General features: G+C 43.2%; 1 protein-coding gene across 2 annotated transcripts in view; it reads left to right on the top strand.

The window, feature by feature from the left end:
- Nucleotides 1-15955, top strand: part of NFYC (nuclear transcription factor Y subunit gamma) — an 85327-nt gene extending 69372 nt beyond the window's left edge. For both annotated transcript variants that reach the window (XM_087728287.1, XM_087728288.1), the window contains exons 5-10: nt 543-638; nt 9259-9432; nt 10516-10674; nt 12682-12789; nt 14931-14990; nt 15143-15955. In XM_087728287.1, coding sequence (XP_087584413.1) covers nt 543-638; nt 9259-9432; nt 10516-10674; nt 12682-12789; nt 14931-14990; nt 15143-15262 — 717 coding nt within the window. In that variant the 3' untranslated portion in view covers nt 15263-15955. The remainder of the gene's footprint in view (nt 1-542; nt 639-9258; nt 9433-10515; nt 10675-12681; nt 12790-14930; nt 14991-15142) is intronic.
- The last annotated feature ends 2303 nt before the right edge of the window (nt 15956-18258 follow it).

Raw genomic sequence — 18258 nt, forward strand, 5'->3', positions numbered from 1 at the left:
TTTTTCTCTATGGCTGATTTTGCCGAAAACTGCAAGTAAATGTCAGTTTTCAACAAAAAAAATTGTAAAAAGCAACTGTGGGACCTTGCAAACGGCTGTAAAATGCGAATCAAGTGCCCGAAATATGGTCACATGATCATGGGGAAAGCTGCCTTCACAACTTCAGGACTTTAAATACCTCTAGGGAGGTCTGTCATGACTGCAGTGATTAAGCAACCAGTCGCAAGTTTAGGACTACTTGTACTGAATGCAACTGAAAACGTTTCATATCTTTGGGATTAAGTAACTTTGCATAATGCAAAGCATTTGTATTGCTTGATCTTGCAGAGCAATACAAGAAAAATGTCAAAAAGGGAGCTGGAAAGTTTTCCTGTCAAATGTTTTAGTGTATCTTCAGGTTGTTAAGAGTTTATGTCATCATCTTCATCACCTATTGTTCTCTCTGCCTTTCCGGTTAAGCTGATTAAAGCCAGTGTCAACAGTGTTCGTTCAGCTAGAGTTACAGAAACCAGATGTTACTTGTGTTTCCTTTTTTGTTACAGAGAAATGATATTGCTATGGCCATCACGAAGTTTGATCAGTTCGACTTTCTCATTGACATCGTTCCAAGGGATGAACTTAAACCTCCAAAACGGCAGGTGAGGGCAAAAGAGAATCTGTGCGTGTGTGTTCTCTTTATATGTCTGCAACACGGATCTGATCAGTCCAGAAGAAACATGCTTTGTTTGCCCTTCTTGATGATGTAACATGCCAAAATCAGATTAACTGTAACTTTGTGATGTTATCATGGTCAGTGGAAATTAATGAGAGAGAGAAAAAGCTTTTCTTCTTGATTAAAACTTGAGGAAACAGATCAGCACAGACCAAAATGTAATTTTATCCATGGAAAAGAATGTGAAGTCTGTTCTACGTGTTTGAAAAGTTCTTTCTTCTCCTAAGATGTACAAATATTTTGTGTAAACCAAGCTAAATTCCTGTCTGATAGTACTCAGGTTCCATTTTTTTCCTGTACCATATTATGGGACATTAAGTGGATTTATATCTTATTCCCCAGACAAAAGCCCCCTGGAGCAAATCATAGACCCAGTAAATCTTAGATTTGTCTTAGATTTGCAATATAAAAAGACAGCTTGCAAGAAAAAAAAATGCAAATATCAATAGAAGGTCCTTGCAGTGAAACTAACATCGATGGTCATAGACCATTGTCTTCTGGCCAACTAAAATAGAAGCAGTTCAAACAGGAAGAACTCCAATTTTGGGGTCCATCAGCTGCAAAGGGATGTAAACCTGCTTCCTCTTCAGTTATCCGTCTTCTGAAAGCCACTGAACCTGGCTCCTCTGAAGCTTTGAAGGCAGCCTTGTGTTCCTTCTCTGTTGCTCTGCAATCTGATAGATTAGATTAGGGTTCAGCTTCAGCAAACCAGTGAAATGGGCTTCTGGGTATATGTGGAGTTCATTGTAGTATAAAAGTCTTAATTTCGCATGAGGGTTTGTAGAGTCTAGACTTTAGAGCAGTGAGGGCAAACCTTTTTCGTATCGCATGGCACAATTATGTGTGCCCACACCAATTTAATCCTCCCCGCTCACCTGTGCATGCACACATGATCCACCTGCACATGTGCGCATAACCCCTCTGGAGCCTGGGGAGGGGGAAAACAGCATCCCCGGCCTTCTGGAAGGCTGAAAATCAGCTGGCTGCCGTGCGCATGTGCACCGGAGATGATGGCTGGTGCGGCAGCGAATATGGCTCCGCCTGCCACCTGTGGCACGTGTGCCATAGGTTCGCCATCACGGCTCTAGAGGGCAATTTTAGCCATGCCCTTGGCTAGTCACCTGCAGAGCTGCCAAATATGTTACTAGCTTTATTCAAGTCAGGATTGTACAGTGCCCAGATTTATATGCAGGATTCAGTTGGACTTCAGCTTGTTGAATACAGTTTGAACTTCAGCTGCCCTGAATGCCTGCCAAACTTTACATTTGGTCTTGGGAATGGAACAGCTTATTCCTCCAGCTTTGGCAGTCCTCCACTTTTCAGATGTGTGTATATAGCAAGCATGATTATGTTTAGTCTGCCAGTTGAATTTAATATAGTTTCTTCTCCAGAATCCTTCATTTATTTATTTATTTTGCTTTCATCTCAATGTAACACTGTATTGCTGCTGCTTTTGACTTTTCAGATAATTGAATGTTTTAGGAATTGTGTAAAGCATTTAGCAGCTTGAGGATAAATTTGCAACACAGTGTGTGCCCTCCCTGCCTTGGGCTCACAACTTGATTGTCTACCCAGCAGGTTTCTGTTACATAAGTAATAGCCTGTGCATGATGTCACAGGTTTCTGCCTTGTGCATAGAAACAGGACACATTTTCCAATTAGCCACTTGGAACTTTTGTATTTTGCTTGGTCAAAAAAACCTTAGCCAGTTGAATGAATAGATGGTAGCCAGAAAGTTATAAAGGTAACTTAGTCTGTTCCTGCTTGAACTGAGAATTATGCTAAGGGGGAGCCACCGTCTTCCTTAAAACTGCAGGTCTTCCAGCACATTTGACATGGAATCAGCTAACACGTGCAAATACCATGATTTTTTTGCCTCAAGGAATCCATCATCCTGGAAGAGTCCCATTGTGAATCTATCCGGGCAGTTGCTGCCCCTGTAAACATCCTTGACTGGAAGCTGTGCAGGCTCAAAGAGGCTTTCAGTCGGATGTTTACAGCGGCAGGCTGCCACAATCCTCCTGAAACAGAATGGGTTCAAATTGAAAAGTTGCCCTTGGCTGACACCTGGCTAGGGAAGGTGCTAGACTTGGGATCTAGTCAGTCACTGCTTTCTGCTAAACCAGACTTAGAATGCAGAAGAATATTGGACAGTTAAAAACCTCTGCAAATATTCTTTTAACTATCATGGTCATAGCATTTAGCACCCTTGTAATCTACCCCCAGAGACATTAAGATAATGTATGTGGTCCCTTTCCTTTGCCTTTTAGTGAAACATACTTTCTTATGATAGCGGTGATATGTTTGGAAGACCTCCAGAGAGGAGTTTGGCTGATAGCAAGGATGTCTGACTCACAAGAACAACAAATAAAACACACTTCTTCCGCCTATATTAGGTCGCTGAAATACAAAAATGCCTGGGAAAATTGGGGAACTAGGAGTGGGGTTGTGGGTGCGGGTGGATTGGGGAGGGGAGGAAGGAACCTGTGAGCGTTACTGTTGTACTGAAACAAATTCTTGAACTGCTAAATGTACTCGGAAAATACCCAGTTCTGGAATCATAATGATATATCTGGCTTCTCGGCCACTGGTTTATATTCTTGATGTTCACACAGAAAACCAGGCAGACCTTTTAAGCTTGAAGTTTGCTGTCTGTCTTTTATCTAAGTCAGGGATGTCAAACTCGCATCCTCACGGCGTTGTCACATGACACATCGCGACATTCTTTCCCCTTCACTAAACTGGGCGTGGCCAGCATGTGACGCATCTGGCCTGTGGGCCACGGGTTTGACACCCCTGATCTAAGACATTCTATGGAGAAGCCTCTCCTCCTGTGTTGGGGAAGTTGGCTTTTCAGGATTGCGGGGAGAACAGCTAAGAGCCACTGGAATACAGTCCCATGTCTGTACATCAGCTTCCACTTGTGACATTCGGTGACTACAGAGAAGCCTTGTCCAAATGTTATTCCTGCTGGTATAACAAGTATAAGCCTGGGATTTTTGTAGGGAGGGTGTAGAAAGAACACAGGGCCTAGTACAGTGGTTGCTCTCCATGGTTTTAAATCTCCCCTCCCCTTAGAACAAGGCAGACCTTTCCAGCTGGAGGATCAGAGAAGGCATGTATGTCTTTGCAGACATATCTACATAACAAATACATTTGCAGTGTTCCTCAAGAGGCCTCACTTTGGAAGTGGAGAACTTGCAATCTTCCAGGTGTTATTCAGCTGCTCTTCTCAGCCTCTCCAGCTTGGATGCCAGGGGAAGGAGATAATGGATGGTTCCCACCTTTGCTATAAGGTGTTTTTATTTTATACTGTTCCTTCCATAAAAATAAAATCAGGAATCACAGTGATATTCGAAGGTGACTCAGTGGCTAAGATGCTGAGCTTGTCGATCAGAAAGGTTGGCAATTCAGCGGTTCGAATCCCTAGTGCTGCGTAACAGAGTGAGCTCCCGTTACTTGTCTCAGCTTCTGCCAACCTAGCAGTTCGAAAGCAGGTAAAAATGCAAGTAGAAAAATAGGGACCACCTTTGGTGGGAAGGTAACAGCTTTCCTTGCGCCTTTGGTGTTTAGCCATGCCAGCCACATAGCCACGGAGACGTCTTCAGGCAGCGCTGGCTCTTCGGCTTTGAAATGGAGATGAGCACCGCCACCTAGAGTCAGGAACGACAAGCACATATGTGCGAGGGGAATATTTACCTTTATCTTACTGATGTTCCAAAGCACCTTGTAATGAAAAGGGCTGACTGCTAGCCCTTGTTTCTGAACACTGACAACAGTGTACAGGTAGTCCTCAACTTACAACAGTTCACTTAGTGGCCGTTCAAAGTTACAACGGCACTGAAAAAAGTTACTTATGACTATTTTTCACACTTACGGCCGTTGCGGCATCCCTCATGGTCACATGATTTAGACTTTGATGCTTGAGAACTGATTCACATTTATGATGATCTGCAATGTCCCCGGACCTTCTGCAACCTTCTGAGAAGCAAAGTCAGTTAGGAGACCAGATTCACGTAACATCCGTGTTACTATTTTAACAACTCCAGTGATTCACTTAACAAATGTGGCAAGGAAAAAAAAGTAAAATGGGGCAAGACTCGCTTAACACATTTCTCACTTAGCAACATAAATTTTGTGCTGAGTTGTGGTCATACGTTGAGGACTACCTGTACTTCAAAAGCATTGCGAATCTCCTTAGGCCACAGCAGAAAAACAGTGCTGTGCAGGTAACTTAGATCAAGGCTTCCGTCTCCTTGGCAAGCTCAGGGGCATGGCGTTTGCCAGTCATGTAGGATTCCTAAAGGATCCAGGTGTGCCACAAAGGGATTTGGGGGGGAGGGGAGGCAGATTTTTTCAACACGGCCCTGTATGAACGTTACCAGCAGCCGGGTGGATAGCAGTGCTCTGACGTCTGTTCCACTTTCTCTCCTTGGCAAATGCCAAGGAAGGCTTGCTTTGATTTCATAGAAGCCTTGACGACAAATATAGAACAGGCAAGGCGCTGTTTATTATCCGTCCTCCTCCTGTTGTCCCTGGAGGCCACATGTGGGGATGACTGCAGTTGCAAGGGTTACCGGACTCCAGATTTCACGAGCAGATACAAGTCATTCTCTGTGGCTTTGAATAGATGGCATTCTCGGCTCATTTCAAACAACTACCATGCATTCTTATTGATACGATAAATATGAGTCCTTTCGGAGTCATATTAAATAAGGTATCCATACTGAGTTAGCAAAGGGAGAAAGATGCAGAAGTATAAAATGAAAAAAAAAAAAAAGAGTAGACTTCCATTAACCTCAGGTCTGCATACGGACATACTTGAGACCTTGAATACGAGGAACAAAAAGACACACCCTTATTCCCAAATCTTCCAGGAAACTTTAGGTATCCATGTTTCCTTTTTTCTTTGTAGACATTTATATAACTTACGAAACTACTGCAGACCACTTTAAATTGCCCCATAGCAACATTTTTAAGTTAATGTATAGGTTTTGTGACTATTTTGTGTTTTTGAGATAATCATTTGTAGCCATTTGGAGAATCAGCAATCACAATTATAGCTACATAAAGAGAGTAATGAAGAGTTTTGTAATTTCTGCAATTGGTTAGATTGAAGAAACAGATTTAATGAAGCCAACTTTGGATGCTTGTGGATGTCTTGCTTTTCCCCCTTTTTATTGCACTGAGTTCTACAAGTAGCCAAGAGCCAAGGTGGCGCAGTGGTTAAATGCAGCACTGCAGGCTACTTCAGCTGGCTGCAGTTCTGCAGTTCGGCTGTTCAAATCTCACCGGCTCAAGGTTGACTCAGCCTTCCATCCTTCCGAGGTGGGTAAAATGAGGACCCGGATTGTTGGGGGCAATATGCTGACTCTGTAAACCGCTTAGAGAGGGCTGAAAGCCCTATGAAGCGGTATATAAGTCTAACTGCTATTGCTATTGCTAAGTATGATGGCCCATTATAGTGCTTTCTTATCATGTTTTTACCACGTTCCTGAGTCCTACATTGCAGAACTCTGGACGAAAATCATACTGCAATCAAATAGCTGCATTTGGATTCCCATTTTGCAGTCCTGGGCTGCTTCTTGTTTTCAGCCAATAGTATTCCTTTAATAGGCACTCTGCTAGTCAAGTTTTAGTTTGGAAACAAAATAGAGTTGCTTAAAATTAAAATAAGGAGCTTCCACATACCAGTTGTCTCCTTATTGTACAAACACGTATCCAGTATCCACATTGGAATCTTGGGGAAGAAAAGTCAAAAACAGTTTCTCATGGATCTGTGAGTTTTCAAGATGTGGAGAGCAATCTTGCATTATTGCAGGAGGAGATGGGGAGATGAAATATGTAAAGAGCACTTCGATTGCTTGATATATTGAAGAGAGGAGTCAAGATTGGGGAGATCTTGTAGTTTGGAGATTTTTTAAAAAAATAATCCTTTTCCAGTCATTATGTAAAGGATCTTCCTTCAGCTTGGTGTCCTCCAGACACCAGCTATATTTTCCATATTGTGCTAAATGCAGTGATTTATGAAACACAACCATGCCTATTTGCATGCAGTGACCTTTAAAATCTTGAGCCTTCTAGCATAGTCTAGCTTAAGAATGGAATGGAATAAGAATAGAATAACAGAGTTGGAAGGGACCTTGAAGGTCTTCTAATCCAACCCCTGGCTTAGGCCCTACACCGTTTCAGACAAATGGCTATCCAACATCTTTTTAAAGACTACCAGTGTTGGAGCATTCACAGCTTCTGGAGGCAAGCTGTTCCACTGATTAATTGTTCTCACTGTCAGGAAATTTCTCCTCAGTTCTAGGTTGCTTAGCTCCTTGATTAGTTTCCACCCATTGCTTCTTGTCCTACCCTCAGGTGCTTTGGAGAATAGCTTGACTCCCTCTTTGTGGCAACCCCTGAGATATTGGAACACTGCTATCATGTTTGCCCTAGTCCTTTTCATCAAACTAGGCATACCCAATTCCTGCAACCGTTCTTCGTATGTTTCAGCCTAATCATCAGTCCCCTAATCATCTTTGTTGCCCTTCTCTGCACTCTTTCTAGAGTCTCCACATCTTTTTTACATTGTGGCAACAAAACTGAATGCAGGATTCCAAGTGTGGAATACTTGAGCCCTGATGGTTTTCCTGATGGATCTTTCTAATCACAGTTGCCTCTTTCAGGTTGAACAGGGCTCTAACCTCCATGTCTATGGGTGCCGTGAAAAATGCAAGAAGTCAATTATGTCGGCTTCCCTCTTTTCCAGTTCACTGACCAAAGAGGAATTTGTCCGGTGCTCAATGTCTTGTAGTGACATGAATCTGATTTTAGATAAAAGGGAAGAGGAGCGACTCTCGTCAGCTTCCATTCTGTCTGGACAACGGCTTCCAACTCTTCTGAAGTCAGCAAGGGATTTTCTTTCCCAGAAAGATTTTTCTCCCACCCTATAGGTCCAGGGTCAGCTGCTTTGACGCAGGCCAGTGACTTTGCACAAGAGATCCTTATGTGTTATTGATGGAATTCATTCTTGGCAGCAGCATCCCTTGGTCGTGCCCACTGACATCATAGCTGGCAAGCTGGCCAGACAACAGTTGTGTAGTGCTTTTGAAGCACTGATTCATTCAAACTTAGTAGTCATTCTAAGTGCCAAATGATTTTAAAATAGTTAAAAATTGTACTCATGTTTAGGGACATGCTAAAAAACTACGCCTGTCTTTTTGAAAAAGTTCAAGAAGGAAACAGCCCACCGGATTTGCTATTTAAAACCTTTGAAGACCTTTATTTTTCTAAGTAGATCTTAGCATCGCTTTTGAACAATGAGTCACTAAGACTGAATTTAGTCTCAGTTGAGGTGAGCATCCTTAGTAATCCTCCCCTCTTTTTTTTGCCTCAGCCATTTTGCATAGAAGTTAACTGGCCAGTAGCACACATGTGTATTTTGCCAATTTAACCCTAGCCATGTAGCAGTGTGTGTAAACATCCTACACTCTCAGCTGTGACTTTGTGGTGGCTGGGAGAAGGTTGTTTACGCCTCCTGGCATGGACTGGTCCTCTCGGAAATTGTAACCCCACATTATGACTTGTGGGACTCAAAATGTGTCTGTGTGTGGCTCCAAGCTTATCCTCTCGCAGTTCTGTTTCCCAGCTCATCATTTGGAGGGAGGCAGAGACCCAGGAAAGGTAGGTGGGGAGAGGTCTCGATGGGAGAGTTTGGGTGGCCACATGCTTCCCACTTAAGGTATAAAGTGCTCCAGTTGTGCTGCAGTAGTCATTGTGCTAAGGTCTCATTCTTACCTCTTTCTGTGCTATGAGTACATTTTATTGTTTGCTTTTGTAATCTGCCCCGAGGATCCCAAATACAGGGAGTCCTTGACTTAAGGATAATTGGGGCCAGAATTTCCATTGCGGAGCAAGGCAGTTGTTAAGTGAGTCACAACTGATCTTGCAACCTTTTTTTGTCACAGCTGTTAAGTGAATCACGGCAGTTGTAATATGAATCACATGGTCATTAAGCAAATCAACTTCCCCCATTGACTTGGCTTATGAGGAGTTGGCTGGGAGGGCCACAAATGGTGATTGCGTGTCTCTGGGATGCTACAGCCATCATAAATAAATGCCGATTGCCAAGTGCCCGAATCTTGATCATGTGATTGTGGGGAATAGTTGTAAATGCAAGCACTACTCAGAAGTCACTTTTTCCCCCAATGCCATTATAATTTGGAACAGTCGCTAAACGAATGGTTGTAAATTGAGTACTATCTGCAGTTTCAAATCTCACTTAAGTAAGCAAATGGCATTCTTCATCAGCTTGTTGGCCTCCCTGCTGCTGACCCAAAGATTCTCTCAAGATGGGAGAAAGTAAAACAGGCAGAACAGAGCGGGACAGACGGTTGATGGGCAGTGTCCAGAGAAGAGTGCTAGTCAGAGGGGAAGCAAATCTTAACATTTGTATACCTCTAATACTAATTTTTCCATACCTGTTTCCATATTTGCTGGAATCCAATGTTTCAGGCTTTGTTTGCCGTGTCTGACCACCTTCTTCTCCATTGGCGTAGGAGGAGGTCCGCCAGGCTGTGACTCCAGCAGAACCCGTCCAGTACTATTTCACTCTGGCCCAGCAGCCAGCAGCTGTCCAGGTCCAGGGCCAGCAGACGGGCCAGCAGACAACCACATCCACCACCACAATCCAGCCCGGGCAGATTATCATCGCCCAGCCTCAGCAAGGGCAGGTTGGTATGCAGGCCTTTCATGGCTCTTGGAGAGCAGGTGGAAAGTGGCATCAGGTGCCCCCTCCAATTTGCGAAGGAGACGTGGGCTGAGATCAAGGCAGCATGTTAAAGTTAACAAAATGCAATGCATGGGGGTATCTTGCAGCAGTCAAACAAAAAATTTCCCAAGGTATTGTGACTTAGTATATAGACCAGGTTCTTCCAATATGCTGTGGTTGCATTGTGCTGAATCGCAAAATGCCCAGCCTTGTTTCAGGCTAGCCCTTATTGTGTTATAAGGACCAACCTCATGAGGTTGGCAAAACTGCAAGTCTTAAGACTCAAGTCAACTGCTTAGACTTGCAGATAGAAGAACTACCCAGTGAGGGTGAGGGTGAGGATGGAAGTATGATCAGGTTTCTCGCTGCCTTCCTAAGTGAGAAGCAAAGAAAGAAGACAGCATTTGCCACAGACCCTGTTCTCCCTCCCTGATATTGGCTGGGACTGCATGGAATTAGATTTCTAGCAACATCTGTCTACCTGTATGTTGTCCATGTCTCCTGTAGTTTAGTTATTGGAGCAGATCCATAGGCTGTACCTATAGTACACCAATGAGAAAAAACCAGTGCACTCTTCATTAATGCTGACAGTCATTTTGGAACAGGCAATCCTGGCTGCTCCTGTTTTACAAGGTCAGATTGGAGCTTCCTTTTCATTTCATTCAAGTCCATCTTTGACTGTGGAAACTCCGTAGAAGATGTTTGGTCACTATGATTGCTTGCCAAGGTTGTCCTCAAGGGGAAAAATTGGAGCAGTGTCTTGGATGCCACCTTGAAACACTGAAGGAAGGACAGGATATATTTTGAATTTTAAAAGAATGAAATAATGGACAATCTTCAAAGTATTAGCACCCGGGGTTTTTTTATAACTGCCCTTCCTGCTATCTTGGGCCTTCTCTGTCTCAAAGATTGTGATACTGAACAGAGGGAGCATTTCCACTTGGTTGCTGTCCTGAGATTGGTTGTCTGGCCCTGGTCATGTTTGTAGCTGATGAATGTATCTGAGATGCCCTCCATTGTCTCTTGTGTGCCTCTCTTCTTTCAGACCACTCCTGTGACCATGCAGGTGGGAGAAGGGCAACAGGTGCAGATCGTTCAGGCCCAGCCACAGGGGCAAACCCAGCCGGCACAAAGTGGGACCGGGCCAACTATGCAGGTCATGCAGCAAATCATCACCAACACAGGCGAAATCCAGCAGATACCGGTGAGAGTCAAAATTGGTCTAAAAGTTACAGAAGCCCTGGGCTTGATTTGAGAAGGGAGTTGTGGATAACTGCAGCAATGTCTCAAGGGAATGGCAAAAAAAATATGGTGGCTGTGTTGGTATCCTCTCCTGCAGAAACCCCTGGATGACCAATCCTAGTCCTTTTTTGCTGGCTGGACTGAGTTCAGGCTCAACTGCATGTGTGGCATCTGCATCTTGACTGTCAATTTCTAGAGCAGGGGTGTCTAGCCTTGGCAACTCTAAGTCTTGTGGACTTCAGTTCCCAGAATTCCCCAGCTAGCTATTCTGAAGCGTTGAAGGCTGCAGGTCTTAAAAGCAGCCAAGGTTGGACATCTCCTTTGCAGAGAGAAAGCCCGCTCTAAAAAGCAGCTCGTCCAAACCTTTGCTGAAGCCACTTCCCCCCTCCAAACTCGTCAGCACAGTTTCTTGACTTCCTTTCTCCCCTTCCTTCACTCTCATCTTGTGAAACAGTTTTACATTCTATTCTGAGTTAACATTTAAAAGTCACACAATCACCAGGGACGCCTAGATATTTGCAAAACATTTCATGCTTATTTTCATAATCAGGCCCCTTTTGAAGGTCTTTCTCCAAAGTGCCCCCTCCTGCTTTTCCACTCTTATCTTTAATAAGTGGTTTCCCAGACAGGGGTTCCATGGTGGTGTGCACCAGAGCAGTAAGTCGAAGCCCTTAATGTCTGCATTGCCCATTTTAAGTTAGTTATTCTAGTTAAAAACTAACCAGGGCCTCTCCTTGCAAACAGCTTTTCTTTCTGCAGGCATATTTCAGTGCCCTCAGAAAGACAGCTGTAAAGAAGTTTTCGCTTGCAGAAAGTATGCATTTGCAATGGGGGGGGGGGGGGGCTGCCCTTTGCCTTTAGGGACTGGTTATTTGGAGAGAAGAAAAAAATCCCAGATGTTAGAGAAGTCAGTGGAGGGACAAGATCCAAGGGCTGTAATTTCTGCTCGAGGAGCTTTGGAGCATCAATGACAGATTCTCTAAAGATCTTCCCCACCTGTTCCTTGATTAAAAAGATGCTGTCCTGGGCACAATATAATTGTGTTTTGTACAAATACAGCAGGGCGGACAGGAGGTTAACTATTTCTAAACGTAGTGAGGTTGTTCTAAAACAGAGCTGAGCAAGCATTTTTTTTATGCTGCACTTTTTAAAACACAAAAGGAAGGAAGAACCTGAGAGATCCAGTAGTGACACCATACCATCATCAGAGGGAGTAGATTGAGATTCCTGGCATCGAAATCATTGCCTTAAGCATACACCGGATTTAATGCATCCATCTTCACTTTTTAAAATCCCATTGTTTCATTTTTTTTAAAAAAAATGGCATTATCCGTTGAAAATCAATGATTAAATACCCTATTTTGGTGGCACAGTTCTGAGGGAGTCACAAGGGAGTTGCAATAATCAGAAAATTAGGAATCAAGTTGGATTCTTTCAGGTTTGGAAAAGAAGTATGGATATGTGCACCATAGGTGGTTCTTCGTTCAAGTTTCCACTTAATTTCATCTCAAAGTCTTTACATAGTTGAACTTGTGATTTATGGTTTTGATGAACCAAAAAATATATATACAGAAGACTCTAGAAATAAAAACGAAAGTTGTGATGGTAGAGCAGAGGTCTTCAAACTTGTAAACTTTAAGACTTGTGGACTTCAACTCTCAGAATTCTCCAGCTGGCTGGAGGGTTGAAGTCCACAAGTCTTAAAGTTTCCAAGTTTAGGGACCCCTATCATAGAGCATAAGGTGAATTTAGATTTATGCTTATAGCTGCTGTAAAAGAGAATCGGAAGTTAAGATAGCAGGAAGAAGCAACTTTTCCACCCCAAGCACATGTGTTTATGGTTTCATCTTTGGTTCTTATTATGTCATCTTCCTGTATAATCTCTTTCAGCATCTCTGGGAAACGAGAGGCTAGTTCTGTTTTCAGGTGACCAATTCTGTGTCCTCTTTCTCCCTCCTGCTGTTTCTAGGTCCAACTTAATGCCGGCCAGCTGCAGTATATCCGCTTAGCTCAGCCTGTGTCTGGGACTCAGGTGGTCCAGGGCCAGATCCAGACGCTCGCAGCCAATACGCAGCAGGTATAGACTGATGTCCCGGGCTTCTTGAGAGAGCTGTTAAAATACCCCTGACCCTTTTGAGAAAGGAATTGATTTCTCCAGGGGACGTGGGAGGAGTTTTGGTCTTGAATTTCTGCTGACTCCTGCCCTCTCCCTCCCCCTTTTTTTCCTGAAAAGTTTTTTATTTTTTGTTCTCTATATACAATTATAGGTATACATTCACATAGTTATTATTCTTTTTTACATTCGTCATCCTTACACATTTGTCATTTCCATTTACAGGGTTATAACATACTGTTTGGGTTGCTTTGTTTACCATTCCTCGCCTGTTTTGACACCACCTTTTCCCTTTCTTTTCTCCCTCCCTCCCTCCCTCCCTTCTCTACTTTCTTCCTTCCTCTCTCCTTTCCCTTCCTTTCCTTTCCTCTCCCCTACTCCTCTCTTCCTCTTCCCTTTCCTTCCTTCTCTCCTTCTCCCTTCCATCTTCTTCTCCTCACCTCTATCTTCCTTCCCTCCTCTTCCTCTCATCTCCTCTCCTCCTCTCTTCCTTTCTTTTTCTATTGTTGTAGGTGTCTCTTCCAACTCTTATTTTTTTTTCCTTGGGGTGGTATTTCTGCAGACCCAAAAATAGTTGAATATCATTTCTTGTTCTTTTTCCTTCTCAAACCTATCCTGATTTTGGTTTTTTTTCCCTTTTGTATCTTACTTTTGAATACATACTTATATATTATTATTATTTTCTTCCCTATCCCCCCCCTTCCCCCTCCTTTTCTACTTAATGGTGTATTGCCCTCCACCACTTTTTGAAAAGGAAACCTCATCCATTTGGACAAGTTGTATTAACCCTGCTCCTTTGCATATGGAATGGGACAAAATGTATGGCTCAGAGCTATTGTTATAAATCTGCCCAGACACAAGGGTTTTTTAATGTTTGCTTAGCTGTGAAAAATATAAATCATGCTTTGTTTGGTAAACACCCCATTTCAGGGACAACTATTGTGAGGTGTCAAAGAAGGTGGATGCAGTTACATCTTGTTTTTTTTGACATCCCCTCCTCCTCTGCTTGGACCTCACTATTCTCAATAAATGCCTCACGTAGGTTGAAAATGAAATAATACCGTAGCATGCTAAAAGGCCTGGTGTTTGGAGGTTGGAATCCAAAATCTCTTTCCTACTTCAAAACTTTATCCAGCTTTCAGCAAATTTAGTGAAACTCCATTCCTTTCCTCCCCACCCCCACCTCCCAGGCTTTTGTTATTGGTCAGCTTTTTTGTTGGAGCCACCTGCCAGCCTTCTTGTTGCCATTCTTTGTGTTCAGGCGCCGTATCTAATTTCCCCAGCTTTGCAAAACCTTTTTTAGTAACTGCTAAATGCATTCATTAAAAGCAGTACTTTTGTTTAGGTCCTGGCTAAGAGTAGCTTTCACCTCTTTGGGATCTGGATACTTCACTGTCTGCAACCTGGGATCTGCCTTGATTACTATCAAATCGGATTGCTTTTCTCTTATCTTCCCTTTCCTTTGCCTTTCCTAACACATACCTACAATCTCTTTTCTCCAAAAGGGCGTGCCTTCAATGATCTCTGGGTCCCAGATGCCCAGTTTCTACAGTCATGGAATTTTAGACCTTGCTTATTGAAGGCCGTTTATTCAGAAAAGTTCGCAGTTATATCTGCAAATAGGCCTCTTGCTCAACAGATTGTCTAAATGGCTTGTGCATTGTGCCCAATTGCACCAGCAAAAAGAACACTAGTGTTCTTCCTCCCTCCCTCCCTCCCTCGTTCTCTCTCCCTCATTCTCTCTCCCTCATTCTCTCTCTCTCTCTCTCTCTCTCTCTCTCTCTCTCTCTCTCTCTCTCTCTCTCTCTCACACACACACACACACACACACACACACACACACACACACTTACACCTTTTATCCTCAACTATGTGGGGAATATTACTTTTGACAGGGTCTTGAATCTCCTTTGAAGGGATATTTATTTTTATTGGTAGGCAAATTCGTTTGGGAAATAAACCATGAAAACAACAAATTCACTGGAGAAAGAGCAGGCCAGAGGTTCAATGGCTCTCTTACGTTTCGCAGTTCCTCTTTTATTTTAAACACTGGTTCTCCTCTTGATCGGAGCCTTGCAAATGTCATCCATGCATGTCTTTTCCAGATTGCGCAGACAGACGTTCAACAGGGGCAGCAGCAGTTCAGCCAGTTTACCGATGGACAGGTACATGTCTTTGCATTTGGGGCTGGGCAAAAGGGTGGTTGCTGGAGCAGCTTGGCATGGTCGCTGTTTCTCTAAGAGGGTACAGTGCAGGCCATGCCTTGAAAGGATCCACCAGAAACAGATTCACAAGCTCTTTGCTTTCTCACCCCCAGCAACTCTACCAGATCCAACAAGTGACTATGCCTGCCGGTCAAGATATCACCCAACCCATGTTCATCCAGTCCACGAATCAGACAACAGATGGACAGGCACCACAGGTCACGGGAGACTGATCAGCTCCAGCCAGAAGCTTTCCGCATGTGGCAGAATTCATAGTGACTTGATTGTGTTCCCACGGATCAAGTCCAGAAGCAGCCTTTAACTAGTCCATTCCCTCCCTCCCATGTGTCTTCATTGATAGAAAGATGTCAAGGCTTGTGATCAGCATTACATCAACTGCTTATGTTGGCTGGGAGTAGAGGATGCCACAGGAACTGACTACAATGCAATATATGTATTTTCTTTTTATATGTCTGGGATTTTTTCTTTGCCTTCTCTGTTCTCCCGTCCATTACATTTGAAATCAAAAAAATCTTTATCCTGTTTCATCCCTGATTGCGCATATCACATTATCATTAAATCTGAAAGTGTGTTAGTATGTACATGTGTATATACAGTGTGTGCGTGTGCGTGTGTGTGTGTGTGTCTGTGTGTGTGTAAGAGAGAATGGGTCGAGGGATTCCTCTTTTTTTTAATGTCCCAAATCCAGGTGCTGCTAACTGCAGCTCCCAAGTATGAAAATAAACAGGAAACACCCAGCTTTTCCTTTATGAACCTATTTTCTAAAGGCATTAAATTTGGCCTCAAACTATTTTGGAATGACTAAAGGGATTTGGACATGCAAATGCAATGTATTGGGTAATGTTATAAAATTCAGCCAATGCATGTTTTTAAAAAACGCATGAAATGCAATAAACCTTTTTTTTTCTATAATATTCTATACTCTGTGTCTTTCTCACCTCAGCTCATCAGCTGATCCTGATCCAGAACAGGTTCTGCTTTGCCAGATTTAGACTTGCCAAAATGCTTCAGAATCTGCCTAAATCCTATGGAATTATCTATTTTAGGTTGATGCTAAAGAAGCTTAGATCAATCCATTGGCCAATGGGTAAACCCCAATCTCATTTTTATTCCCCATTCCTATCTTTGGCCCCCCAGAAAACTGCCAGAAGGCAAGAACAGTTAAGACAGAAAGGATGACTGAGGAGTAAGGCTTGGGAGTGATTGGCCCCTCCCATAGGACATGAAGGAGGAGCAAAGGCACATGAGCCTTTGCAGGAAGCAACTTGGTTCATGCTGGTCAGTTTGCCTTCTGAAGTTCCATTTTGACTCTCTGCTCCATGTAGCCTTGCCAAGGTTAAGGTTAAGGTCAGTTAGTCTTTGGCAGCGTTTCAAGGAAGATAAAGGTGGGTGCTTATCAGCCTTATCCCTCGGCAGCTTACTATAGGAGTCTACAACTATTTGGAACATTACGGGCTGTGAATGAACATAATTCACAGCCTTTGAAATAAAAAGAGGGTTTTTGGGACTAAGCATGTGCTTTTTACTGTATCAGGAAGCCTCGGTGAGAACAATTCTCCCTGTGGCTTCACTTGAGGGAACACTAAGTGTGGAAGAAAGGGAGAGGAATTTCCTACGCTGACATGGTTTTTTTTTTTTTTGTAGGCATCCAGTATGTCTTGAGGGAGCTACTTCAAGAGTACAGGGAAATGTGCTTGGTAGTCAGCTGCTGCACTTGAATAACCTTGAAAGCTACCAGATATGGCCTGCTGTTCACATTTTCCGTATCCCAACAAATTAAGAGGGGCAAAACAAGGAGGCAATTCGTGATTAGCTCCAGTCATCGCATTGTGATTTTGGTTCAGACTTAGCATGGGAACTCAGCCAGCTGTCCCTTGTAAATAAATTGTGGTTAAGCTCAATGTGTGACTCTCACCGTAAACCCAAGGGAATTGGCTCCAAACCAACGAGTACTTAGTTGGGAGCCAGGCCCACTGGATTCTCTTTGGATTGGGTAGATCTGCTTTAGCATTTCCCCATCAAAGTTTTAACATCCTCTCTGTCTGCCAGAAGCCTTTGCTGTACCTCATCAACCCCTTGCATGTTTTCAAAATAATCTCAGCACAATTCTCCTAGTGAATCAACCGACAGGTCTCCAGTGTGTTTTGCTAGTGTAATAGCAGGATGAGGCCAGAGGAGCTAAATTCTTTCAGAAAGAATCTTGTGACTACCACTAGAGGGCACTAGATTCTCTATTTTGGATCTGTTGTTCCTTAATAAGGTCTGTTGTGTTAATCTGCATCTGTTTTGTGTAACAGTCAAACTTTTTCAGACCAGTACACAACTTAGCCGTGGCGGATGAGCTGCTCTTCCAATAACCATGTTTCTTGCTTGTTGATTACAGGAAATTGGATTTTTAAAAATTTTGCTGTGATTTTCTCTTGTTTTTTTTTACCAGTACTTGGAATGCAATTGTTGGCAAAAAGTCTTTCTGGATGGCCTTTCCCATAAGTTCAGAAGACATGCGTAGGAGGGTTCAGAGTGGTTCTCTAGTAACTGTAAACCCACCCCCACAACTCTGCTGTAGTTAATGAGACAAGTCCATAAGTAGAAATTGATGGGCTTGAAAGGAACTTCTACGTAAGGGAAACTAGGTTGGCTAATTCTGAAAGTTGGAGCTGGTCCGTTATTAATATTCCTAGTTGTGCTGGAGAGAATTATTAAGAATAATTAGAAGAATGGAATGGAATAGGGAATGGTAATAGGAGTAGGAGTAATAGAATAGCTACAAGATCCCTTCCAACTCTGTTAATTCATAGAAGTACCCTGGAGCCAGCAAAATGCAGAGAAGTATAGTAATTCATGTGGCTGGGAAACAACCACCAGGTATAACCCAATAGCAATAGACTTATATACCACTTCACAGTGCTTTACAGCCCGCTCTAAGCAGTTTACAGTCGTCATATTGCCCCCAAACAATCTGGGTCCTCATTTTACCGATCTCAGAAGGTTGGAAGGCGGAGTCAACCTTGAGTCTGGTGAGATTCGAACTGCCAAATTGCAGGCAGCCAGCAGTGCTGTGCTCTAATCATTGCGCCATCGTGGCAAAACCTGAATCTGAGTTGAAAGCTAACTGATGCAGAGTAAATGGTCACAATTATCATGAGAATATGGACTTCAGACCTGGGTTTTTGTACTTTGGCTCAACTATAAATGTGGCTTTAAAACC

Source organism: Thamnophis sirtalis, unplaced genomic scaffold, assembly GCF_051295495.1.
Source record: "Thamnophis sirtalis isolate CommonGarterSnake01/CBP01778 unplaced genomic scaffold, rThaSir2_p1.2 scaffold_13, whole genome shotgun sequence".
Lineage (NCBI taxonomy): Eukaryota > Metazoa > Chordata > Lepidosauria > Squamata > Natricidae > Thamnophis > Thamnophis sirtalis.